A 27,621-nucleotide genomic window follows, 5' to 3' on the forward strand; every position below is an offset into this window, starting at 1 on the left:
ACTTGCCATAACTGATGGAACCATGAATTCTGCACTCTATCAGAAAATCCTGAAGGAGAATGTCCGGCCATCAGTTTGTGACCTCAAACTCAAGCGCACTTGGGTTATGCAGCAGGACAATGATGCCAAAAACACCAGCAAGTTCACATCTGAATGGCTCAAGAAAAACAAAATTAAGGTTTTGGAGTGGCAAAGTCAAAGTCCAGACTTAAATCCGATTGAGATGCTGTGGCATGACCTCAAACAGTCCATTCATGCTCGAAAACCCTCCAATGTGGCTGAATTAAAACAATTCTGCAAAGAAGAGTGGGCCAAAATTCCTCCACAGCGATGTGAAAGACTCATTGCCAGTTATCGCAAACGCTTGATTGCAGTTGATGCTGCAAAGGGTGGCACAACCAGTTATTAGATTTAGGGGGCAATTACTTTTTCACGTAGTGCCAGGCAGGTTTGGACAGCTTTTTTCCCTTAATAAATGAAATCATTATTTCAAAACTGCATTTTGTATTTACTCAGGTTATCTTTGTGTAATATAAACATTTGCTTGATGATCTGAATCATTCAAGTGTGAAAAAAAAACAGGAAGGGGGCAAAAACCTTTTCACGGCACTGTATATTTTTGGCAACTGTAAAAGCCCTTTTACACCAGAAGTGAAATTAATAAGCCTCTGCACCTCACTCCCGATTTCTCTCAACATGGGGAAAGGAGAGCTTTAGAGATGAGAAATATGAAAACAGAGTAACTTGCGTTACTTGTTTGAAAAAATTCAGATATTTTGTTGTAATTTTAAAAGTAATGCATTACTTTACTAGTTACTTGAAAAAGTAATCTGATTACGTGACTCTCATTACTTGTAAAGCGTTACCCGCAACACTGACACTTTCACAACTATGTGTCTTAAAACCCTTTAAAAAGTGAACTTTGTAATAAATTTGAATTAATAGTTTTGATTTAAAGTTTAAATTACTGTTTTAATAATTTTGTTGTGGTTTAATTTAAAATTTGTTATTAAATATTAAATTTAAAGTTCATATATTTTAAATGTGCTAAATTGCAACTTCATCATTACAAACGTTTATACAAATTTGTTATAAAATATGTTAATACACTGAAATGACATTAGGGTATACTGTAGTTTACTATACTTGTCAGTACATTCAGCAGCATACTTCAAATACAATAGACGGGATTATGCACACATTGCGTTCAGATGGAGCAGGCATTTACTACATAGAGCCGTAGTTCACTGACAAGCTACGCAAAATTGTGTTCATAATCGCAGGCGATTCGATCTGCGATAATGAACGCGATATTGGCTAATTGTCAGTGAACTACTAGTAAATGCCGCTCCATCTGAAAGCAGGTGATGGAGATTTACTACTAATCACGGAACCGGCTTTACTGAGGAGATGCGCACGACAATCGCAATGCGATTAATTGCACAGCCCTATATTATATAGTATAACATATATAGTCATATAATATTTTCAGTCAATGTTTTCAAAAATATTTTAAATCGTTTTTTCACATAACTAAGCAAAAATAGAAACATCCACTAAAGTATGCAAGATTACTTAAAAATCACTTTTGTTCACTTGTGATACAAATATGTAACTAACAATTTCCATCTTTAAAAATAGTTTTTTTATTTTATATTTAGGAGATTTAGACATTTATAGGAGAAATTCAAACTGGTCATCATTCGAAACCTTTGCTAATTTTTCATGTAAGAATGTATAAGGTATGTTTTCAAGTGCACATGCTTGATATTGGAGGCTGTGCCAAATGTGACAAAAAACACACTGTTTATATGTAGGCTTACCACAACCATCAATTTGTGAAGACATAACCCACAGACAAAAAAACAGCAGTGGTTTTAATTTGGTGACACCTCATATGGAGGGGTAGGAGGCAGTAAAAACAAGTCTCAGTCGAGATGCCATTTCGAGCCTTCAGGGTTCACAATATTTGCCTCTTGTCGCAGAACGAAAGCACTGCCTAATACACAACACATGTAAGGCTTAGAGCGCAATCAGCACAGAATATTGTTCAAATTCAACAGCATCTAAAAGTTGTTTCTATTCAATCAAAGAGGACGGGGGGAAAGGGATTTTGTCGTCTCCGTACCTCATTCTTCTTTTGTGCACTGTGGAACAAAGGAGTCTTAATTTCCTCTTTCAGACTTTGAATAATCCTGCTCTTGGCCTTGAGCTGTTTCCTCAGATCTTCCACCTGAGCCTTCAGAGGTCCTCTGGCTTTGGACTGGGAAAGAGAGGCCACAGAGAATATTAAGTGCAACTAGAAGCCTTTCAATACTTAAATGTGCTTTGAGATGTAAACAGCACATATTTCAACCATAGATTTCGCTTATGAAAACACACGCAGTACAAATGTACATCTAACATTCACATTTTTCCTCTCAAAATGACTAAAATTAGCAACTATACTTAAAATATACTTAGCAGTAGAGCATTCGAGCTGTAAAAACAACATGCACGCTTTCAAAAGATGCCCGCAATTTGCGTGAGACATTTATAAGGAGCCATTAGTTGTTCTTGTGAAAAGCTGACTAAAATTGTTCCAGACACTATTCTGCTCCTAATGGCACCTCTGTGGCTTTGTTAGAGTTTCAAAGGTAATGGGGCTCTAATGAGAAAGTCTTAATGAATCTCCCAATCTGCATTGTATAGTTTGTATAGTTTTTTCCCCTTTCTTTTTCTTTCTTTTCTCCTCAGAACCCCCTGGTGAGCTCCATAATTACTATGTAGTGAGTAGGGCATTCTTTATGCTGTTAATTCTGTGTGGCCCGTGTGTCTCACTCCCCTCCTTCCAGCATCATTATTGTCACACTGTCACTCACCGGGGGGCGGGCGTTCAGCCACACACCTGGAGTGCAGCGGAATTGGGGTTGAACCGCACACAGAGCACAAACACCCCACGAAAACAACATGTATGACTTGTGTCTCTATAGTCATTATTTTTAGTACACAATGAGGCAGCTTATGTGGGACAGCTGTTTAGTGAATCCCGCATCTTATTCACTAACCACCTGCAATCTGGCTTGACCAGGTGCTATCTGCACTGATATATGCTCCTTGCATATTTCAATTAAATCATTGTTTTAAGCATGAAAATGTCTCCTTTCTATGCCAATTAGGCTTGTTATACTTTGATCGTGCCTTATTCCTCAAGATCTACTCACTATTTGCTATTCAACAACATTATTTCCACATAAAATAATATTTATAGCAAACATGGCAGCACTGATTCATCAAATGATCTAAAAAAGCATCATAAAGCAGGCATTTATCTATACCAGGATTATTATCATTAATCATAAAAACCATGTGTCTGTATACATGTATATATTACTTGAAATAAAATAAAATAAACTTATTTTCTTTCATTTTCAACAAATATACACTAAAATTAAAAGATACAAAATTATAAAAATAAACTAATTCAAAATATTAACATACACAATAGTATATCAATGATACTAAAATAACATGGATCCAGGCACAGATACAGTACACTTACAGGATTTTATAGAGATGTAAAGTTTACTAGATTACACCAAATGGCTTTTTCTTCTTTTTTTTGCATTTTTTCAGTTTTACGTCATTTCCCGATTTTCCCAATTATTTTAGTGCCAAATTATATGCACTAAAATAAAAACACATTTACAATAAAGTTCCTTTTAATATGTGTTAACGCATTGTTTACCATAACATATTAAAAAATAACAATAAATTAAAAAAATTCTAGGTTAATGTTAATGTACAACTTAAAATATTAAAAATGCATAGTACCTGTTAAAATTAAGATTAGTAAATGAATTAAACATATGATTGCTAATGCATTAACTAATGTTGAATTTTGAACTGTATTTTGATGTAAATTGTTACTACACTGTACAAAGTGATTACATTAAAGAGCTATTTCTACCTAATTCAAACCATAAACATTTTGTTTTCTTTTTATAAATTAATGTATTTAATAATAATAATAATTCATTACATTTATATAGCGCTTTTCTAGGCACTCAAAGCGCTTTACATTTGTCAGGGGGTATCTCCTCATCCACCACCAGTGTGCAGCATCCACCTGGATGATTTAGATCGACCCAGAGATGTCAAATACTATTTCGGACTTGAATAAAATCAGCTCATGTTATAATTTTTTTTAAGTGTATAAATGTTGCTATCGGTGGCCGCAGTGAGCATTTAAACATTGCTGATAGATCTGAAAAATTAGTGAATGAACTGAAAGGAACTATGCTGACGCCTCTGTCCAAAACGCTATCAAAAACAATAAATCAGGTTGTGGAGTTGCATCCACTTTCACAAATACATGCAGAGCTCAACAGGAAGCAGTTAGGCCCTGACCGCTGTGACACTCATCAACAGCGATAAGGAAAGGAGAGGCATTGGCTGAGTTTTGGCAGATTTTGGACAGGCGATCCAGAGGGGCCAGGCAGCAGAGAGGGCTCTTGATGTGACAGAGCATGAGATGGAGGGTTGGAGGAGTCGGTGCACTTCCTTCACACTGAGCTCGGCTCCCTGAACCTCTCCAGCTCAGCACGACACTCTAAACTTCTCTGACAGAGCGGGCAGGCAGTGCCGGTTTCCTGATGAGCTCTGCGAAGCTGCTAGCGACAGCTGTCAAGCGCCATGCTATCAACCACCTCTCGACTGATATCCCAGCCACATCCTATAAATATTGCTTCTTAATGTTTCCACTGCAAAAACTCATGCACCCCATGCTTATATTTGGATATGTAAATGGAAGCTTTATAGAAAACTAACACAGAGGCTCACGCAAGCTTCTTTTCCCCTGAATGTTGTCCCGTGTCATCAAAGTCATAAGGAGATAAACTGATGTGCGGAATCAGGTGCGAAACAGAGGGGGGAATGTGAGACATGCTCTACATCATGGAAAGATTGAGGGGGGGAAAAAAAAAGAGTAGGAAATCACAAAACATTAGTGGAAAGTAGTGCAGGTCTCAAAACAGTCACCTGATCTCTCAAGCTAATGAAGTGAAGTATCAACAGGGAGGACATAGATATATGCTTAAAGGAATTTAACAAAAGGAGATATTTTGACAAATGTCTCTTTTCAAGGATAATGACATTCTTTATACACTGTAAGAAAAAAAAATCGTAAAAGGTACTGGTAATTTTCTGCCAGGACATTATTGGTTAAGTTTACGGACATTTCTTTTTACCCTTTAACACAATGCAATGCATAAAGAAAGTAAAACACCTGTGAAAAATCAATATGGAAAAATCCTTCATATTAACCCAGTGCACTGTGCCCTATTTTTACTGACTTTTGTTAACGTCTGACAAGAAAACCAGTTGACACATTCATCAAAATCTCAGACACAAAAGACATTGATATACACTTAGTATAGTTAACTCCAAAATGAAAATTCTCTGTTCATGTTGTTCTAAAACTGATTGGCTTACTTTCTTTTGTGGAAACACACACACACAAAAAAATTATTTTGTTAATGCAATACAAGTCAGTGGCATTCATCGTCATTGTAAAAACTAAAATAAGAAAAAAGAAAAATAGAAACGTTATTGGTAACTTTCAGCCATTATCAGGATATTTAACCCTTTAACACAAGACAATGCAATGCACAATTCAAACAAGGTGAAAAATCAATTTGGGAAATTCCTTCATATTCCCTTCCCTTCAACCCCAAAGTAAAAATGAGTCACTTTGTTCCAAAACAGTATGATTTTCTTTCTTACGTTGAAATACAAAAAAATTTCAATGTAAGAAAGGGGGGGGGGGTAAATAAAAAATGTAAATAAAAATGTTTTTTTGTCCATAAAATCAAAGTCAATGATATTTATTATAGGACAAAACATTCTTCAAAATATCTTGTTTTGTGTTTCACAGGAGAAGTCATACAGGTCTGGAGGAGCATGAGGGTTGAGTAAATGATAAGACTGCAACTACACTGCTTATTAAAAATGCAAAACAGCCACATTTTAAATTTGATGTCCACTGTATAACAACTACAAAGCGATTCACAATGGACTTATGGCGAGAACGTCCCATTTTTAACCAATTTACAGTTCAGGCCTGAATTGTTTCAATTACTCACAATTACATCACACATTCAAGCATTTTATCCAGTAGCGGTTGCCAAATATCAGTCATCTGACATTCATGGAAAAACTTGTGAAGTGCGAGATGAAAATGAAAGCGCTGTGAATAGACGAGAGGTTTTTGAAAGGTAACTAACTGCAGTCAATTTGAGTCCCATTTCCTCTGAGACATTTTCAAAAAACAGCCTGTTCCACTGGCGGATTGTTCCAGGCTCTCCCATGCTGGGTAAAAGGCTCCTGTCTCTTTTCTTTGGGGCCCAGATTCCTCTCCGCACACACCCCTGACAGCCAGTCAATGCACAGGGGCCAAGGAAGGCGTGCAAATTGCCACTCTCAGACTCCGAAACCCAGAGGGCATCCATTTAGCCCTTCACTACAGCCGCGTGTGTGCACAGGGGCACCTGTGCATGCTAGCATACATGTGCGTTCGCGCCCGGTGAACGGAGCCCCTTAACGTGTCAGAACATCAGCGTTCATGCCACCTCTGATGCCAAAATGATATGCGATTAATCATTCATCATGACATGCATATGCTCACACTTATCGCATCAAAAACATATGCCAAACAGAATGCGGAAAATTGCCCTAGACAAAGAAAAGACTACGATGCTACTCTGAGATCACCTAGTGGTATTCTGACTTCCAGACGTGTTATTATTCCGTTATTTGTAACAATTTAGTTTTTCATCTGCAAGAATCGTTGGAGATACCAAACAACCGTTTTGCAATTAACGTTCAGCACTTATATGTTAATGTTTAATATGCCGTAGTTTCACGTTGAAACACAATTTCCAAACATTAATGTGTTATAACGTGCCATGGTAAGTGGCGTAAAAAAAATGGCTTCCACGCACTAAGATAAAATTAGAGAACTAAACAGATTACATCATGTCAGGCTGACAAATGAAACAACCTGCTATATTTAGCAGCTCAGAATCTTAATGATCATTCAGTGCCCGGTGTTGTAGACCAGCGAGAGAAATGGTGGCGTGTTTTGTTGGCTGTAAAAACAGCTTCTCAATTTTTCAATTCATCGCTCCCAAAAATAATTCAACGGGTCATATTGTTAATGCTATAAATTAATTACAACAATAAAAGAAAATTGCATCATGAACATAAATGAACAACAATATCACATTAAACCACAGAAATTCCAAAATGACATTTCCCTTACATTCAACTTCCAAAATTCATCTTTGTCATGTTACATTCATTTACTTGACTAGTGCTATACGCTGTATTAACAAAAACATTAATGGCATTAATAAAAACACTTACACTGACAAACTACGCATTATCGCATTCATATTCGAATGTGACTCATCTGTGATTCTGAACGCGATATAGCAGTGATCTACGGCTCTGTGTATTAAATGCCGCTCCATCTGAAAGCACGTGATGTAGATTTACTATTAATCACAGAACCGGCTTTACTGACCAGATGCGTATGACAATCACATGCGATTTATCGGGCAGCCCTAAGCTTGTTTGTTGATCACAAAGTACAAAATACATGAGGAAAACTAGGATGCCGGGTGTGTTCAAAGCACCGCCATTACTGTCTACAGTGCGTGGAATGGTGCGCTGTGATTTGTTGAGTGGATATATCGCATTCTGCAGAGAAGGGAGAAAGAAAGGGAAAGAAAGGGAGAAAACATGACAGAATAACTCGGCGGATATCGCATTTTGCATAAAATTAAAAATTTACTTTTCAATACCGACCAGACACAGTACTGATTTTGGCGGAAACTCAATTTTTTTTTCAAATGGCGTTTATCGCGTTTTGGAACCAAACTCTTCATATATTCATATATTGGTGCTGGGCAACGATTAAAATTTACTGTTTGCAAACACTTTAAACAAATAAGGTGCTTTTTTACAGCAGTATTAACTTTTACATAGTAGTAGTACCGTGTAGTACCGTGTAGTTTACATGTAGTAGTTAGCCGTCCCTGGCTCGGTTGGAAGAGGTGGGCCAGAGCGCGGTTCAGTTATATATAGATCAGTGAGTGTGAGCGCTAACCGCCCCGGAGCGCTGAACATATGATGCGTGCTGCATGATTGTAAAATATTTCTTGTTCATTTAGCCGTCCCTGGCTCGGTTGGAAGAGGTGGGCCAGAGCGCGGTTCAGTTATATATAGATCAGTGAGTGTGAGCGCTAACCGCCCCGGAGCGCTGAACATATGATGCGTGCTGCATGATTGCGTTAACATTTCTGAGCAGCAAGAGTGATAGATCTGTAAAGCAATATATTGTGAGAGGGCCGTGTGTTACCACATCCCAAATGACTCAAAATACTATACCACAAATTTAACAAAACGATGCACTCCACTGTGCCGAGCCAGAGCGCTTCTCTGCTGTCTTCACGTGCTATCGGAAACTTCTTATTTCCCACTTATGAAGTCGTGATTACGAGCACGTTGCATTCTTTTCTGTTAAAAATAACAGTGGACAATGGTTTGTGAATGTTGATGCTTAGCCTAAATAATTTGATCGGGAGCATTCATATGAGCGCTGCTGCAGTCCTAGGCCCTCCCCAAATGCTCTCATTGGTTGAGATGCGTGATGACACTCATCCCAAACCAGTACTGATCAACATCCCACCCCTCCTGTGACCCATGGTTTGTCTGTATGTGAATTCAGAGCCAGTGAGCAATGGACTTTCATAACAATAAAAAACTGTGTTAATGTGCGATAAAATAATTGTCGGCGTTAATCAATTAATGCGAAAATAATGCGTTAACTTGCCCAGCCCTAATATTTATATAAATATATATATATATATATATATATATATATACCTTTTTATATGCTAAATGAATGCAGCAATAATCTTACAGGTTTATTATGGAACAAATTCAAGTTTGCATACATGGAAATCCTCTCTTATTTTAAAAGACTTTTATTCTACATGAGATTTTAGGCTGCGCTGGTTTACATAATCGAATAACCTCAGCTGGAGATTATGAAGAGTGTAAAAACGATGAGAAGCCTTGAAAAAAGAGACAGAGAGAGAGAGAAAGAGAAAGGGGAGCTAGCATTAATAAATCACTTTTTCCTATTTTGAGTTATTCTCGTGACACTTAAATATATAAAGAAATGTATAGATAAAGCAAATAGGGGAGGAACATGTGTCACCCACAGTGATACTACCCTTGAGGATCATTTCAGGCTGTTCCCTTTTAAAGCTGGTAGCAGGTTGCTTCCTTCATTCCATTGTTACATGAACTAATACATGAGCAATAGAGTTACAAATATATATTATACATATTTTTTGCATCTAATTTCTGGAGTCATCTGTGAGTGAATATCTACACAATGTAGAAAGCAGCTGTCCTGAAAACAGATGTCCTATTTTTGCTGCATTTTTATGATCTAATAAGTGGAGTCTTTCGAATTAATATAAATGAAAATTACTGAAACTTTATGAAAGGTTAAAATGAAAAAAGAAAAACTAATTAAAAAAAAAAGTATAATAGTATATCAATGCTAAAAAATAAAAAAAAACTATTACCAACCCTAAACTTTTAAACAGTATAATTAAAAAAAAAAAATACACATTCTAAAATTAATGTGCTTTGCTATGAGATATTCACATGTGAAACTTAAATAAGCAATGCAACATGAATTTAATAATGTTGCAATAATTTAACAAAACTAAATTTACAGACAGACAAAGCAAAGGAATTACTTGCAGGTGGGTAATAAACATTTAAAAGCAAACAATCTACAAAGAAGCTGTCCAAATGGTGACCCCTTGAAAAAAGTTTCATGCTCCTATAACAATTATTATAGACTTCCACAAATAACAAATCCAACAGTCATAACCCCACAGACAAACTCTGATCATCAGACTTAAATGACTGTTCTCCAAATTGAAACTGGAAGATAAAAAGAAAGATTTTATGAAATGCAATTAGGATAATAATATTTAATCATACAGCATTTTCCTCCATGGGATTTTGATCAAAACGTTGACGTAACTGCTGCCATGAAGACACAGAGTGGCTCTGAATGATGCCTTTTGATGCAGACGTCCAAATCTGTGTCTCTTTCTCTAAATCTAGAGTATATGCCAGTCTTTGATTTGTGATTTACCAAAGAATAGCTCTTTGATTTCAGCCGCTCACCCAACATGTACCCAGCATATACTCTCCACTCGAAAAGGAAAGAAGAAAATAAAATCCTAGGAACAAATACCATCAGTTCAGAGCAAATCCAATCAATCCTTTTACAGCAAACACTGTATAGTACAGCTTAAAATCTACTACCAAAAAAAAACCCTACCAAATTTTGCTATAAGTTTGATTGCATCATATAATAATTGCTGTTAATAGTGTTCATCATCTGTTTGATTACGTCTTTAATTGATTACATCTTTAATTGATTTTTCCGTACATTTCTGCCATATGTACATTAACTGACAGTCACCACTGATAAGCTACCACTAAATATTGTAGAAACTTAATTTGTTATAAAGTTGCTTTACAACGATTTGTATCGTGAAAAGCGCTGTACAAATAAACTTGAATTGAATTGAATTGAAAATCGTATTATTTTTTATGGTGTATTTAGCGCATGGAATAATTTTATATCAGTGATTACTTTATTTCCTTTTTTGGAAATTTATTCTTTTGGAAAACAAAACATAAGATTACTCATTTAAAACTAAAAATAACGTTAAGTCTGGTATAAATAGTTGATTATATCTCAACTGGAATATGATATATATAGTCCTACTGCCCAGAAGCACTCAAAACAAATAACTAACAAACAGGCAGATTAGGCATCAAACTGAAGACATAATAAGGTAAAGAAATATTTAAAGACTTCTTAGGACTTATATTTCTAACCACAAGAGGCTAATTCACCACCAGACGAGACTGACAGTACAAAAGCATCAGCCTAACATGGCAGACAAACACTACATCTAATTAGTCTCTCCACACCATGCTTGGTGTTGTTCTGGAAAGCTGGGGTTTGACATTGGCCATGTAGGTGAAATATAGCGGTGTGTATTTGTGTGTGTGGGTGAAGGGTGCAGTGACAGGCGTCACTCTTGGGAAAAGGAAATCAATGCTGATGTTAATTACTCACAGGTCAAGTCCCCAAAGCACATGGCTCTTTCCCTCACTGACCCGTTTTAGCTTTCGCTCCAACACCAGCAGACCTGCCCCCTCACTCTGAGCTTAAAGGGATAGTTCACCAAAAAATGAAAATTCTGTAATTTACTCACCCTCATGTCGTTTCAGATCTGTATGAATTTCCTTCTACCAAAACAACCTCAAGGTGATTTTTTTTGAGGAATCTCCTGACCACACTTTTCCATTTAATACAAGCGAATAGGGTTTCGAGAAAAGAAAAGAAAAACACACCCATTAATATCACAAAATTGGTTCATGCAACTCGTGTTCTGTAATATGACAGTTCTATGTGGAAAAACATCCATAAGAGAATTAGCGACATCTGATTAAAAAATGAATCATTCATTTCAGCTGGATCTTCCCAATGAATCAATTGATTCAGATCCAATTCACAAAACAAAGGGATAGTTCACCAAAAAATTAAAATTCTGTCATTTACACACCCTCATGTCGTTTCAGATCTGTATGAATTTCCTTCTACCAAAACAACCTCAAGGTGATTTTTTTTGAGGAATCTCCTGACCACACTTTTCCATTTAATGCAAGCGAATAGGGTTTCGAGAAAAGAAAAGAAAAGCACACCCATTAATATCACAAAATTGGTTCATGCAACTCGTGTTCTGTAATATGACAGTTCTATGTGGAAAAACATCCATAAGAGAATTAGCGACATCTGATTAAAAAATGAATCATTCATTTCAGCTGGATCTTCCCAATGAATCAATTGATTCAGATCCAATTCACAAAACAAAGGGATAGTTCATCCACATATAAAGATTCTGTTATCATTTACTCATCTTCATGCCGTTCCAAACCTGAATTTGAATTTCCTTTTACCATCTAACTCAACGTGATTTTTGGAGGAATTTCCCGGCCATATTTTTCCATTTAATGAATATGAATAGGGCTTCGGGGGGGGGGACATACCATATACAGTATGTATCAAAAATGTAGTTTATGCAACTCATGCTCTGTATTTCAAGACTTCTGGAGTAATATGACAGTGAATCAACTGATCCAATTCACAAAACCAAACTGAATGATTTGCTCCCAAGTCAGACTGATCCAGTTCTCAAGTTCTCACTCACTGACTTCAGAGAAGATTATGAATGAATAAAATTTCACATTTCAGTTTGATTCTCACGCTATTATATGGCTTCCAAAGATCTGGAATGTAACATACAAGTCACACTGACCATTTTAGTAATTTTAGAGCTTGATTTACCCAGAGTGATAAGGATTTTTTTATTCTTTAAAAATCCACGTTTTATGGAAAAAGGAACGACACGAAGGTGAGTAAATGATAACAGAATAAATACTTTCTGGGTGAACTACTCTTTAATATCTCTTAAAAGTACAGCCACACAAGCTGTCACAAGGATTTTTTTATTCTTTAAAAATCCACGTTTTATGGAAAAAGGAACGACACGAAGGTGAGTAAATGATAACAGAATAAATACTTTCTGGGTGAACTACTCTTTAATAGGGATATTCTTTAAAAATCCACATTATATGAAAAAAAAGTAACAACATGAAGGTGCGTAAATGATAACAGAAATAACTTTTTGGATGAACTACTCTTTAATATCTCTTAAAAGTACAGCCACACAAGCTGTCACATTACAGTGACGTCCAGATAACTTGGCCACTCTTACCATCAAGTGCATTAGAGGAGCAAACATGGACACACTTGTTTTTTTGGGGCACAATACTCAGAGACAAGGGTCAAGATACAGCCATTAAAAGCAGGGTAATATTTTATGCATGATCCAGAGATGAAACTCCTTGCTATTATTTTGCTCTAATGCTTGGCTTTTTAGGTCAGCCAAAACTCCTTTAATGCAGTCAACAAACAAAAAGGAACACTGATGGATCTTGTGCACTTAAAAAAAACACTCAGAAGGTATTACCAATTATGCAGCATTGCTGCATGAGCAACAAATTTACCTCCACAAACAACCATGTTAAGGATTTCTCCACTATTCAATTTCATAAGGGGAAAAGATTAAGGTGAAACTAGCTTTGCTCAGTGCACCTTGCAATTCTAAGTAGATTAATGTTAACAACAAAATGGAAACTGAGGGGAAAAGTGTGTGTGTGTGTGTGTGTGTGATCATATTTTTTTGTATCACCGAATGTGTGTGTGGCTGCATGTGAGGCTAATTAAGCAGAGGGACTGAGCCGCGGGACAGCTCGCTCATTGAAGGTGCACGCTTGATATTATTGTTGAGTAAAGCAGGATGGGGCGTCCACACTGGCATGCATTGAGGGGAATTAAACTGTGAGAGAGAAACAATAAAAGCAAGCTGGAGGAGCGAGGCATGGAGCACTTGCTTAAAAGACTAAACGGAAGGGTGATCAGGAAGCTCAAGAGCCTCCCATTATGTGCTACGACTCAGACAGAAAATCTTACTGGCCACCGTGAAGAGACAATAACTGAAATTAAATTCCATACAGCCTCTCTCTTTGAGCCCCAGGAGGAATCGCCTCTGTATCGGTTGCTCTGAAAAGCCAGAGCTGCTTTTCACAAGCGGTCTTGTTTAATTACGTCTAACTGTGCGATCTGACTAAGAAGGTGCTTATCAAGCCCTTTTTATTTGGCATTATTGTTCTTCCTGTCATTGTTCTTTCAGACAGCAATCTAATAAATGCAGTCAAAACAAGGATATTTGGAGATCGATTGCAATTACTAATTTCCCTTTGACCCAGGACACAAGACGTATGACAGGTTTATTTTTTTTAATTAACATCTTTACAGCTCCAAACAGCAAATATTATTATTCTCATAAGTATATATGTCATGTCGATAGCTAAATGCAGAAGATCTGTGCTCTTTTCATGAATACTACAAATAATGGAAAGCATTTTAATTATGGGCATGGGCATGTTTTACACAGGAGACTATGGCGAACCTGTCAAGAACAATCCCCTCACAGCAAACACAGTTTAGTTCAGCAGTTCTCATGTGTGTGGTGTTTATTTTTTGCGTCAGGTAGCATAATTTACATTGGACAGCAAAACAAACACAAAAAAATATGAAATAAAAAAAAGGAAATTCCTTTTAAGAATCAATTTATTACATATAAATGAATATAAATAAAACATTTAAATAAATAATTAATAGTGTTCAAATAAATTTAAATGATAAAACTACACTTAAATTCTGATAATAATAAACAATATATTAAATATATACTAAAATAAATAAATCAGAATTAATTAAATAAATGTACAGTAAATAAATAAAAATATGAAATTGCATTTTAAAATTATCTTAAATGTAAATATTAATAATATTAAATAATGAAAATAAATGAAAAATATTAAATTTTTAATAATAATATAAAAATAAACAATGAAAATAAACAAAATACGTTAAATTAAAATAATAATAAATAAATTTAATACATTTAAATAAATTAAAATATAAACATAAAAAATAAACTGAATCATTTAAGTAATTTCAATTTTCAAAATTACACTTAAATTTTAATAATAATAAGAAGAAGAAGAATACAATAACTGAATTTATTAATTTGTTAAATTTAAGTAATAATAAATAATAAATTGAAAAAAATGAAAATACATATATACACAAATAAATTAATGAATAAAATGTAAATAAATTAAGTTACATAAAATTTTTCTTTTAATAATATTCATATAAATTATTATTATTATTATCACTATTATTAAGAAGGTGCTTATGAAGAAATGCAGTCAAAACAAGGATATTTGGAGATCGATTGTAATTATTAATTTCCCTTTGACCCAGGACATGAGATGCATGACAGTTTTTTTAATAATCTTCTTTACAGCTCCAAACAGCAAATACTATTATTTTCATAAGCCGTATCGCAACCGCAGGTAACTAAATACGAAAGATCTGTGCTCTTTCCGTGAATACTACAAATAATGAAAAGCATCTTAATTACAACCAAGGTCTTCTTTTAACCGTAAATAAAAAAGACTGTGAATAAACAGTCTTTTCACACTCAAGCGCAAAAGGACAGTAAAAATCGGAAGGATTTACAAAGGCAGCACGCCACAGATGTCATTTCCTGAACAAGTAACATACACACTGCATTTCCTAGACATGACAAAAAAACTAAATATAAATGTGTTTGTTTTAGTTATTCAGATAAATCAGAAGAGGCAGAAATTAAGAGAATAAAAACATTAGCTGATTAAGAAACTCTGGGTGGGGGGGTCTAATTTAGTAGCAGGACTGAGTGTCCTGAGAAAGGTCCTGTTTGCGATTCGTCAGTGCAGCTCTCAGCCTTTATGAAAAGCCATGCAATTTATGGTAATGAGCTTTTTGAAGGTTATGACCACAGTAAACTAATTTGTTAGAGGAATGGCAAAAGCTGGCACAAACTCTACTCAATCATTAAAGCCTGTGTGGGAAAAAAAACTATTAAAGTAATGGTCAACTACCCTGCAGAGAAAAAAAAAGTGCACAACACAAGCCCAGTAAGTCCGTACTGATATATAACAGGGCAAAACATGGATGTCGCATCACACAAATTACTTCTCAAGACCATTTTGAACATTAATACGGCTGAAATAAGGGCAGAAAGGAGCGGTAAAAGGCGTCAGATCCCAGACCAACGCCCAAAGCGGCGACGGAAAGAAAAATAACCAGGCTGACTGGCTCAAAATGGACCATCAAGGTTGCACCACTGGCATCTTAGATTAATGCATGAATTTAGGTCAGCGGTGGCCCTTCCAATACACATTGGCTTGGCCTGCCTCTGTCAGAAATAGTCAGGATTTTACATAATTCTCTACCTTCTTATTAGGGTTTTCAGTCGCAGTTTTCAGTGGGATGGAGGGGGATGTATCTGCCCTAAATGTGGCTTCCAAGAGCCAATAAAAAGTCAAATCCCATGGCGATCACAGAGGAAATCTAATGAAAGAGCAATAAGCCGTCGCTCAGTCTGATGCAATCACAACATATTGTTTGTGACCTTGCTTCAAGAAGGTCTTTAATAATTGCCGACACGGCTGTCTCGATAAAAATCAAAGAACACCTTTATAATATGCTGTTATTTGAATCTCATTCAACGTAGTGTCTGTACTAGCGCAGCTAATCTCCGCATGCAAAGATGCTGTCCGACGCTGTTCTGACCTGATATATTAACAAAGGTTTACAAGGGCATTCAACTACACATGTAGGTTTGCACTTATTGCTGACCTTACAATGCACTTAGTATCCTGTACTTGAATAATGCTGTCTTGGCTCCTCGGCGCAATTTATTCTAACTAATGACCATCAAGAGCCCATAAATCAGCATTAGGTTCCTTTAAACTGAGCTGGTGACTCGGGCAGAGCACAGATAGAGACCGCCGACTGATGCCTAACCTTGTATTGGCACCTCTATTGATTTTAATTAGTCTAATTAGTTCATTATTTCAGAAATCAAACGGAGCATTCATTAGGCAGAGCTTTGCCCTAGTGACATAGCATTACAGAGGAATATGGTAATGAAGCTGATCAATTATCACTCAAAAAGGAAGTCATTAACAACCGAATTAACATAACCTCCGACAGTGACCTGAGAGACCCTTCCCCGAACAGCCAGTCATCACTCCTGTCGATGCTGCTCGATGGGCTGTTGCCTGGAGGAGCTTCAATTAGTGCACACACCAGGCAACTGCACCTTCTTCTGTGCTGTGATTTCACAAATTCACCTCTTTGAGCTTGAGCTCCTCTGCCGGTCCTTCCTCCCCTGTGTTTATCATCCAGCAAAACTCACTGACAAAAGGAAGCAGAGTGTTATTATCCTCCAACACCACAATGGGGTTGCACTGAAGCAGGCACACCGACTCTTGTTACGACCGATGATGCCCCATGGGCACAGCTGGCGCACAGGTCGACTTGTCACGGCTAAAGGTACAGCAGCAGGATCTTGGCATGGACACATTGTACACAGGAGACTTTGGCAAACCTGTCAAGAACAAACCCCACACAGCAAAGGCATTTTGGATCAGCAGTTCCCAATTGTTTTTGTTTTTCAGGTAGCAGAATTTATATTGGACATCAATACAAACACAAAAATTATTAAATAAAAATTTTAATTGAAAAAAGTAAATTAATTTAAATAATCAATTTAATACATATGAATAAATATAAATAAAAAAATATATATATTAAATAAATAATATTACATAAATTGAATATAGTTTAAATAAATTTAAATGATAAAATTATGAATAAATAATAACACTACTTCTAATAATAATAAATAATACATTAAATATAATTTATAATAAATAAATTAGAATTAATTAAATGTAAATAAAAAATGGGCTTAAATTTAAATATTGATAAAAAATGTAATAATTAAAATACATTAAAAAATTTTACATTTAAATAAAACAAAAATTAAATAAATGTAAATGAAAAAAAATTACACTTGAATTTAAATAATAATAATACAATAAATAAATATAAATGTATTAATTTGTTAAATTGAAATAATAATAAATGTGACTGGACCACAAAACCAGTTGTAATGGTCAATTTTTTTAAATTGAGATGTATGCATGATCCGAAAGCTGAATAAATAAAAGCTTTCCATTGATGTATGGTTTGTTACGATAGGACACTATTTGGCTGAGATACAACTATTTAAAAAAATCTGGAATCTGAGGGTGCAAAAAAATCAAAATATGGAGAAAATCGCCTTCAAGGTTGTCCAAATTATGTCCTTATCAATGCATATTACTAGTCAAATATTAAGTTTTGATATATTTACGGTAGAAATTTACAAAATATCTTGATGGAATATGATCTTTACTTAATATTGATTTTTAGCATAAAACAAAAATCGATCATTTTGACCCATACAATGTATTTTTGGTTATTGCTACAAATACACCTGTGCTACTTATGACTAGTTTTGTGGTCCAGGGTCACAAATATTAGACTAAATAAATTAATGAATAAAATGTAAATTATGACATTTTCTATTAATAATAATTTACCTAAATTAGTAGTAGTAGTAGTAAATGAATGAATGAATTATATTATGGTTATATCATAATTAATTTTTTTGTATTGTGTTAACATCACCAAGAACTGCAAGCTGTCTCTCAAGTATTACTGGACTCACATCCTTAAAAACAATAAAACAATGTTTTGTCTGCCCGTTAAAATTAAAATATAAACATAAAACAATTTTTATATGCTAAATATGTTGAAGCATCTGGTTAGTTGCATTTTGCTATTTGCATTTTTTTTCCTGATGTTTGCTATCTGAACAGACCTTCAACCCATTTTCACTAGACCTGCTGTACGTGAACATTTATACTAACCTTCTACAACATTTCACTGATGTTCTGCATTCACACATGATGTGATAAACGGAGAAGGGAGATGAAGAGGTGGAGGAGGCATATTATGCAGATCAAAGGCAGGGCTGCGGAGAGCAGAGCGGTTTGATTAGAACGAGTTATTGGAGGTGTTCAGGATGGAGATGAGGAGGGAGCTGGGTCTCGTCGACTGCGGCCAGAGGGGCCCAGAGGAGCCACGAGGTCAAGTCGAACCCACTGAGTCGCATCAGTGTGGCAGAGCTGGAAATGAGTCCCATGCCGGCGTGCTGGATCAAAGCCCGGCTCCGTTGATCCCTCATGCCCAAAGGCCACCAGTCAAGGTGAAGCCAGAATTAAAAATCCTGAGCTCAAGGGCGGAAAATGAGTTTTGAAAAATGAATGAGGGACCGTCCCATGACTTTGGGGTGAGGGAGAAAATGGAGAGCGTGTGAGCGAGCGAGTGAGTGAGCGAGAGAACGAGGCAAGGGAATATAGGCATGTGACTCACATCCAGGCCCAGCATGTGTTGAGCACGATGGATCACTTATGTGAGGGGTCTAAAGTCAGTTTTCAGCTCCTGGATCTCAGCTCGCAGACAGCTACTGTCATCCTCCAGGCATGTCCGCTGATGGTCCAAATCCTGCCGAAATCACAAAGCCAACATCTCCAACTCCTCCACACCTCTGCAAATCCAATCTGTCTAAACGAACACTTTAGCTTGAGCTTTGATATAAGCTTTGGAACATCTGCTCCAGGTTGAAGACCTTTTGGCCATAAGCTAAGCTTATCACAAGGTTGCTGGGGTTGATTAGGCTTATGTTGCATGCTGATAAAACACAACAACATGGCTATAAGTTCACGTAATTTCAAGTGGATATAGCTGAAACCATTAAAAAAAATAACAACACTATGTGCGTTTCAAACTACGACTGTTTGGAACATTCCTTTTAATCATGTCTATGCATAAAGTGATAGCAATAAGCAGCCGTATACTTTGAAAAGCCCATTATTTCAAAACAATTACAAACCTATGAAATGGGTTAATAAATCTGGTTATATATTGCAACCATTCAATCGGTGCATTTGGAGCTCATATTACCAGGTTCAAAGCATTCTTTACATTGCAAGTGGCAAATAAGCAGCTTTTAATGCTCTGAATCTATTCAATTGCTAATTATGTACATTAGAACAATGGTTACTGCAGTCAAGGGACAACAGCATAATATGCCTCTGGGACAGCAGAGTTCTGGAAAACATAGACGAATAGAAATGGAGTTCATATGCTACCCCGGCATCAATATTGTGTGGTCTAGCTAATGAACTCCTCTGTAAACTGAGTGGCGTTTACTGTTCACTGTAATTTTAGGGGCCATTTGCAGTGATAACAGCTTATATTGACTTTAGTCTAAATATTAACCAAATGCATGTTATTTGTTGCATGACACATAGACTTACAACCCACCTACGTTTAACCTAAATTATCAATCTTACTTCTGTCAGGATGAATGGCTTTAAACTAGGTTTGGTTCAACAGCACCAATGACCATACAGGGAGTTTAATAATTTACAATACATACTGATGAATTATTAAAATATCTATTAGCGGCGCACATACTAAATAGCAGTTAGTGCATATTGAGGAAGGTAATGCGAATGTTCACCTAGAGAGCTACAGATCATGTTGTCCCTATTACCGCAGAAATGATTAGTAATCTTAATGTGTCTCTTCTGGGAAAAGGTCAGCTGTCCTTATTTGCTACACACATAACATGCGTGCAGTGATGAATTGTTGAATTCAAACTCTGTAACATTCTTTCAGCAATAAACACAGTATCCATAAATGGTGAAGAATCCACAAGAGGTTTCAAATTATTATCTTCATGAAACCTAAACCTCGAGGACTTTAAAAGGCCATATGAGAGTGTGAATACTGTCCTATACACAATAATCAGCAATCTTGTGTACAAACAAAATAGCTTTTGAAAAGCTGATCAACAGTCAATACAGTGTCTACACTTCCAGATGAACAGATTCTATATAGTCTCTATGTGTGCCAGACTATTGTAGTTCAAGTTCCTCTCTTGTAAACCACAGTTTTGTTAACAAGGACATTATACAAAAAAACATTTAAGGGATAGTTCACCCAAAAGTGAAAGTCTGTCATCATTTACTCACCGTCACGTTGTTTCAAACCGGTCTTTCTTTCTTCTGTGAAACACAAAAGGTGAACTATGCAGGTGCGGAGAGCATTTAACAGAGCAGCTGCACATTTGACACGACGTTTTCCAAAGAAAACAAAATGTAAACTTGAAGCAAATGCTTTACATTTTAGTAAACCGTGTTACTATGTCGTCTTAATGCTCATTTATGAGTGTGAGCGATTCACATCTTTTCTCCCCTTATGCCTCTGTTACAAACAATCTCCGTGCTTGAACGCGTGCTGCTCATTAGAGCCCGCCCCTGCTTGATAGCGATTGGTTAAAACATGCTGTAGAACAGCTCTATCGATTTTGATTGGGAGGTTTATTGTGCAGACGCCAACGCATGAAGACTTGCGTGAAGCAACGCCTCTCCCACATGCACAGCGCGATGCGATTTTGCCTCGCTCAATCAGATATTGCGATTGGATGCATGTGATCAAGGGTGCAGAGAAAATGCAATTTGCAATTGGCTCATCTGCTTCAAGGAGGGGTTAACCGAGATAACCCGGAAAAAGAGGAAGAATAGCGCCTCAGTTCCGACCGAGTCCGACCGTGGACTGTCAGTCTTATCATGGGTAATTATACTACACTTATTTGCTCTTGTCAAATCTCAGTTAACCAGACATTGTGAGAAAGCACTCTGTATCAAGTTGCATTTAGTTTAATGCAGGACAGAGCATCGGTTTCTCCCCAGTCAATCTAACACTAGGTTTGTGCGTGTTATCGATGCATAATACGCGACAAGAAACTAATATATTATTATTTTGTTGTATAATTTTATTGTTTATGTTAACAATAGCATTCTTGTTATTAACCATGTTGCATTAGATCTCATCACGTTTGTTTTACGTAAGAATATTAATATTTCTAATAATAATACAGTAACAACAATATTAAGTATATTTCTTTTTTAATCTATTTATTACCAACTGTGATTGTGATATTATAATTGTCAACTTTATAATATATTATTAGGATATAATAATGGTCACCTTTTCAGGTCATTTATTCATCAGATACTCAAACCTCAAGCTCACAGATCATTTGGTGTTTCCGGTAATTCCCAGTTCATTTATATTTGGTCTTGACCAGATGTGTTGATGTCAGAGTGGGGTAGTTGTTTACTTTGTAATTAGTTTGTTCATTTTCACCACTTTGACCCATTCAGGTCTATTTGCACACCTGTTAGACCATCATAAAATAACATTAGCTTGTCAACAGCATGATCAGCCAATCAAAGCATGGAGGCATGATTTTTGTTTCTTTTATTTACTAGCTACTACTGTAACCCTGAACCTCATCTTAACCTATGTAGTTACCCTATATTACTAGTACTTTCTTAGGTAAGTACACTGTAAATACATGCATGTGTGCAAATGAACACAGTACATTATTGGATGTGTTTTTACTGACTTTAGAGTGTACATTTTTGTATGAAGTTTTAGAGTGATCAGAAATGCCGTCATCGTACAGAATTAGGACAGCTGATTGCTGTGGATTTGATCGAGCTCTAAGTGGCGCATAAAATATGTTGTTGTTTAAATAAATAGATGTAAGGTCTTCTCCGACTTGCCCCAAAGATGCAAACGCGGACAGAATGTCAAAAGCAAGGTCACGTAACCACAGGCTTCCTAAAAATCTCCAGATTCCAAATTGTCCAGTCGCTGCAGGAATATCATGGCCTGCCACCTTGTAATGCTAAGCCCAAGGTGACTCTGTGACCCAGCTTATCAGTTGCAGGACTGTAGGCCTGAGCCTCCAGTGGGCTGCCTCAGGAGAACATGTTTTATAGCCCGTGCCGGTGTCAGGCATTTGTCATTTAAGACTGCTTGTCAGGACCTTGACTTGGCTGATATAACCTTATATGCATGTTCCCCATGCATTTTGCAGCCTGAAGATGGGCTCCATTTCCTAGAAAATTCAACTGTAAATTTCAGTAGGGTTATAAATAATAGAGCGGTCATATTTTTGAAATTCAGTTTACAAATATACTTATTGTTTCTAGTTGTTTATTCAGACTACTATTGTTTTAGCTAGGCCACGTTTTCAATGGCTATTTGTCACTGATTTTTATTTTTTTTTTTCGAGTGCACTGTCGTTTTACAAAAGAGGTAAACACAGCCATTGATTACGAATTTGGCCGATTACATAAGATGCATGGATTTTCAGCTTTCCGGTTAAAGCCCTGTACATTCAAATGCTTAATTTTTATAGGCAGTGCACATTGACAAAAGTGTCTAGTTATTATATATTTGGCAAGTACTTTGAGTCTGAGAGAACATGTCAATAGTAATCCTGATATTGATAGCAGTCCCATCTTAACCTATGTAGTTACCCTATATTACTAGTACTTTCTTAGGTAAGTACACTGTAAATACACGCAAGTGTGCAAATGAACACAGTACATTATTGGATGTGTTTTTACCGACTTTAGAGTGTAAATTTTTGTATGAAGTTTTAGAGTGATCAGAAATGCCGTCATCGTACAGAATTAGGACAGCTGATTGCTGTGGATTTGATCGAGCTCTAAGTGGCGCATAGCACACTTAACATAATGAATGGAGTTAAAGACAGACTGCAGTATGATCTCAGCCCAGGTCAAAAGGTTGCCTATAGATTTGTGCCAGTGTTGCATTTAAATGGATTCATATTTAAAAAGCACACTATATTGTTGGGTCGTTTTGCAGATGTGTTTGAAACTGAGCTTGAGTCTTTCTTTCATTTGGGGGTAAAATGTTTACCAAGCTGCTGCTTCCATATAAACAGGGAGGCTTTTATTATTACATTATATGGCCTTGCTAAGGCAAATCTGGAAGAGGGTGAGAAGAAAAACAATTCTCGTACATAAACATGATTTTAAGGGCAGTGGTTTGTGGTGTGGTGTCATGGAATAAGGATGGTGTTTTTAAATAGAAGAAAATGGTTATCGTAAAAAGATGAAATGCTGTTTTTATGCAAATACATCATCTCATAAAGGTGATGAAAAATTACAAGACAAATGTATTGAAGCGGAGATCCTTTGTGGACACAGCAAAGCCTGACTGCCCTCTGTACACCATAATATGTATTTTTAAAATTCTTACTGACCCTAAACTTATAATGTAACATAATATACGTACATAAATATAATAGTATAACATAATACACACACACACACACACATATATATATATATATATATATATGCATCTTCACAATTTTCTCATTTAATAACTGTTCTCTTCAGTCGTTCCTGCTGCCTCAGCCTTTAAATGTTTCATGAGTTTTAAGCTGTTTTTTTCTGCCTAACTCTGTACTTAAGGCTTTAAATCTTCCACCTTCATACTCACAAAATCAATTAATTATTTTAAATAATAAAAATTTTGTGCAAACAAGATTTAGCGAAGAATATCTTTGTGTCAGATCTATCTGCTATTTCTTAGATGTTAAGTTTGTGATTCATTGGTAATTAGAAATGGGGCAGTCTGATGAGACATTAGGACCAGACCTTGAACCCCAAGTGCTTTTGCAGACATTCATATTTTATGATACAGACGTAGAACAATTAGAACGGTCACAGGATGGGTATTTTAGCAGTCCTAATCCCATTTCAGGATGACATCACCTTTAAAATTCAGAAACTGACAGACCCATCAGTGTTCATAATAATATTCAGATACTTCTAAGCAAGCGAAGGTTTAAGAAAGGATTTTTTGAGTGACACCTCGTCTGCCACTGGAAATACAAATTGACACATTTACGCAAAGGATAATAAAACCCCTCTGGCATGTGATTTCATTTTTATAAAAGGCACTGAAATATTTGGCAAATACGTATATTTTTATATCATTTTAATGATAATAAATCTAATTTAAATCAGATATAATGTAATATGCTTTTTAAATGTTTTTCTTTTTAAAAGAATTTTTCTTTTTAAAAGAAATTATTAGTTTTATCGAGGATGCATTAAATCGATCATAATTTATAGAAAATACATTTATAATTTTATAATTTCAAATGTTGTTCTTTAGCTTTTTATTCATCAAAGAATCCTGAAACAATGTATCATGGTTTCAATAAAAATATTAAGCAGCACAAATCTTTTCAATATTGATAATAATAAAAATAATAATAATTTGAGCACCAAATCAGCATATTAGAATGATTTCTGAAGGATTATTTACTTGCTCGAGCTAACATCTATGTGATCCTCTAAATCATAATTACATTACTATTGACAGGCCCTTGACAATAGTCACATTACTATTGATAGGTCGCTGTCAATATTATGTTCTCAAATAAAACATATTCATTCATAACTTGTAAACTGCTCAATAAAAGCCTATGACGAGAACATGGAAAAGCCGTATCCCCAGAGTAGCCTGCCGCAATGATTTGTCTCACCTGGCCAAGTGCTGCCGTGCAGTGAAGGATTTTTTCCTTAGCTGAGAAACTATTGAACTGGTCTGTAAACCTTGACACGTACAAAACATAATCTGCAGCCTAAAAGGGGAAGTTTTGACTGATTATACAATGAGCGTAACTTCAGTTTCCAACATGTGTTTAAAGCAGATAATTTTTCAACTGATTCATGAACATCTTGCATCCTTTTTTATTGTCCATTTAAGTTTCATTCTTAAATGGGTGAAGGTTTTAGGCACAGATGAACCTGAAGTATTGAAAAAAGACTTTCCTTAAAGATTTGGAGATGCTTCTTGCAATTTTCATAAGCCAATTTATTTCAGATATTGTCCAAATCCAGTCCTAAGCTAAAAGATGGTCACCGCAGCTCCTGGCTCTCATTTTTTAGCCATCACGTTTAAAGAGATAAACTCAGCCCGATACAAATGCATTCCATGAAAAATTGGCAAACGTCACAGTTCTTAGATCCCTTATAAAAAGCCGTCAAAGTAAAGTAGTTCCACATAGCGGATGTTTACTGCCTTTCCAAGCCTATGCTGTTGGGATAATCTCCTGTGATGTGATTTGTCCTCAGACAGAATCTCAAGAGGGAACAGCGTAAGACCTCCTGTGCCTCTGCCCTGCACAGCTAAAAGGGAATTTAGGACGGGTTTTACATGTGAAAAGTGATTTAAACTCAAATGCAAAAATGCATAACCATTTGCTTCTTCTGCTTGTAGCTGGAGCTGGAGGTGACAAGCCTTTCGCCAAGGCCGGCCCAAGCCCTTTATCTCGGGTTTTGAGAATCAGTCAGCTGGATGCTTTTGAACTGGATGGTGCACTGGAACAGCTTGTTTGGTCACAGTTCACCCAATGTTTCCAGCATTTCAAGCCTGGGCTCTTAACCCCTGTGGAACCAGAACTCAAGGCCCTTCTCCAGCTCCTTCTGTGGAGGTTCACAGTCTACTCTAACAGTGCCACCGTGGGCCAATCACTGCTCAATATCCGGTACAAGAACGCTCTTATCCTGGGACAGAAGTACCGACCCATGAGCCGGCCACAGAAGTTTTGGTTCGCTCTGCTGACGGTCGGCGAAAAGTGGCTAAGAGAACGCTCCCATAGCTTGTTCCTCAACCACCCTGCAGAATCCAATGCACGCAAGGCCCGCAAGGTACTCAGCATCTTGACAGGCCTTACCAAAGTGGCCAGCCTGGTCAACTTCCTACTGTTCCTCCAAAGAGGAACCTATCCAACACTTACCGAAAGGTTGCTGGGAGTGCAGCCTGTCTTCAGGGGACCCCAGGGACCACGAGACATAAACTTCCAGTTCTTAAACCGGGAGCTGTTGTGGCACGGCTTTGCTGAGTTCCTCATCTTCCTGCTGCCTCTCATAAACGTGTGGAAGCTGAAGGCCAGTGTCGCCGCTCTGTTCTCCCCTCTGAAGGAACTGAGAGGAACGGAAGGTTCGGAGGAGACCCACTGCACCGAGTGTGCCGTCTGCGGGGAGTGGCCCACAATGCCCCATTCAGCCGGCTGCAAACACGTGTTCTGCTACTACTGCCTCAAGAGCCACACGATCACTGACATCTGCTTTACCTGCCCCAAATGTGGCGTAGAGACTGGAACGATAGAGCCAGTCAGGCTTCATGTAGGAACAGAGTTGCATCAGAGTTGAGACTTTGCCTCAAACTGCTTTCTGATTAACTTGGGATACACATACGGCAGGAGAACTTGAGACCAAGTTGAACGTTTCAGTCTTTCACAGAGATTGGTTGATGAAAGCATGTGCCTTCTTCTGAAACGAGAGCATTTGTTGCCATGAAATATGCAAAATTTTGTACAAAGAGACAAAGTTAATGATGTAAAATTCTAAAACAACATCATTTGTGTCACTAATTTATTCAGCCTCATTAAAGTTTGATAGAAACTGTGTATCAGAGGTCCACTTTTCTGCATTCTTGGATTGAGCGCTGAGCAAATGAATAAACATCAAAACAAGCCTTTGCTCAACTGCCTGCACGATCCAATTCCCCTCATCCCCTATGAAGGAAGACATTTGCACAAGATCAAGGAGAGGCCATGATAGCACCGGGGGTAGTTGGGTTGGATGCAGATTGACAGACATCCCATCATAATCTCCATGGCCCTTCTTAATACCCCAGTAAACTGTAACAAACCAGAGCAGGACCGATGCAAGTTTCGGGCATATTATGCTCTAAGCCTAATAATGACTGCAAAGATGGGTATTTATTCTGCTGTTAACTCTCTCCAGTGAGCCATGCCTCAGGCCAAACACATCCAAATGGACTCAGTCCTGCTGGAAACTCACACTTCAGGGTTTTTTTTTCCCCCAGACCACATTGCTTTAATTGCCCATTGTGAAGGCAATCAGTCACTTCTCTGGGCACGAGGGGTCTAGTGGTTTGCAAGATTTTGTCATTTTTTGTAATCG

At 36.8% G+C, this 27,621-nt stretch overlaps 1 protein-coding gene and 1 long non-coding RNA gene across 3 annotated transcripts in view; one reads left to right on the forward strand and one right to left on the reverse strand.

Moving 5' to 3' along the window:
* Positions 1-21,010, reverse strand: part of LOC107586693 (uncharacterized) — a 61,606-nt gene extending 40,596 nt beyond the window's left edge. For both annotated transcript variants that reach the window (XR_001609387.1, XR_001609388.1), the window contains exons 1-3: positions 20,914-21,010; positions 20,764-20,796; positions 2,129-2,263 (exon numbers count right to left, since the gene is read on the reverse strand). This is a non-coding gene — a long non-coding RNA (uncharacterized lncRNA). The remainder of the gene's footprint in view (positions 1-2,128; positions 2,264-20,763; positions 20,797-20,913) is intronic.
* Positions 21,011-21,305: 295 nt separating this feature from the next.
* On the forward strand, positions 21,306-27,100 carry LOC107586694 (peroxisome biogenesis factor 2-like). The gene is made up of 2 exons (XM_016274143.1): positions 21,306-21,364; positions 25,910-27,100. Exons 1-2 carry the CDS (start codon positions 21,361-21,363, stop codon positions 26,842-26,844), a joined length of 939 nt encoding a protein of 312 aa, XP_016129629.1. The 5' UTR covers positions 21,306-21,360; the 3' UTR covers positions 26,845-27,100.
* Positions 27,101-27,621: the final 521 nt, after the last annotated feature.

Source organism: Sinocyclocheilus grahami, unplaced genomic scaffold (genome assembly GCF_001515645.1).
Source record: "Sinocyclocheilus grahami isolate Dianchi unplaced genomic scaffold, SAMN03320097.WGS_v1.1 scaffold85.1, whole genome shotgun sequence".
NCBI lineage: Eukaryota > Metazoa > Chordata > Actinopteri > Cypriniformes > Cyprinidae > Sinocyclocheilus > Sinocyclocheilus grahami.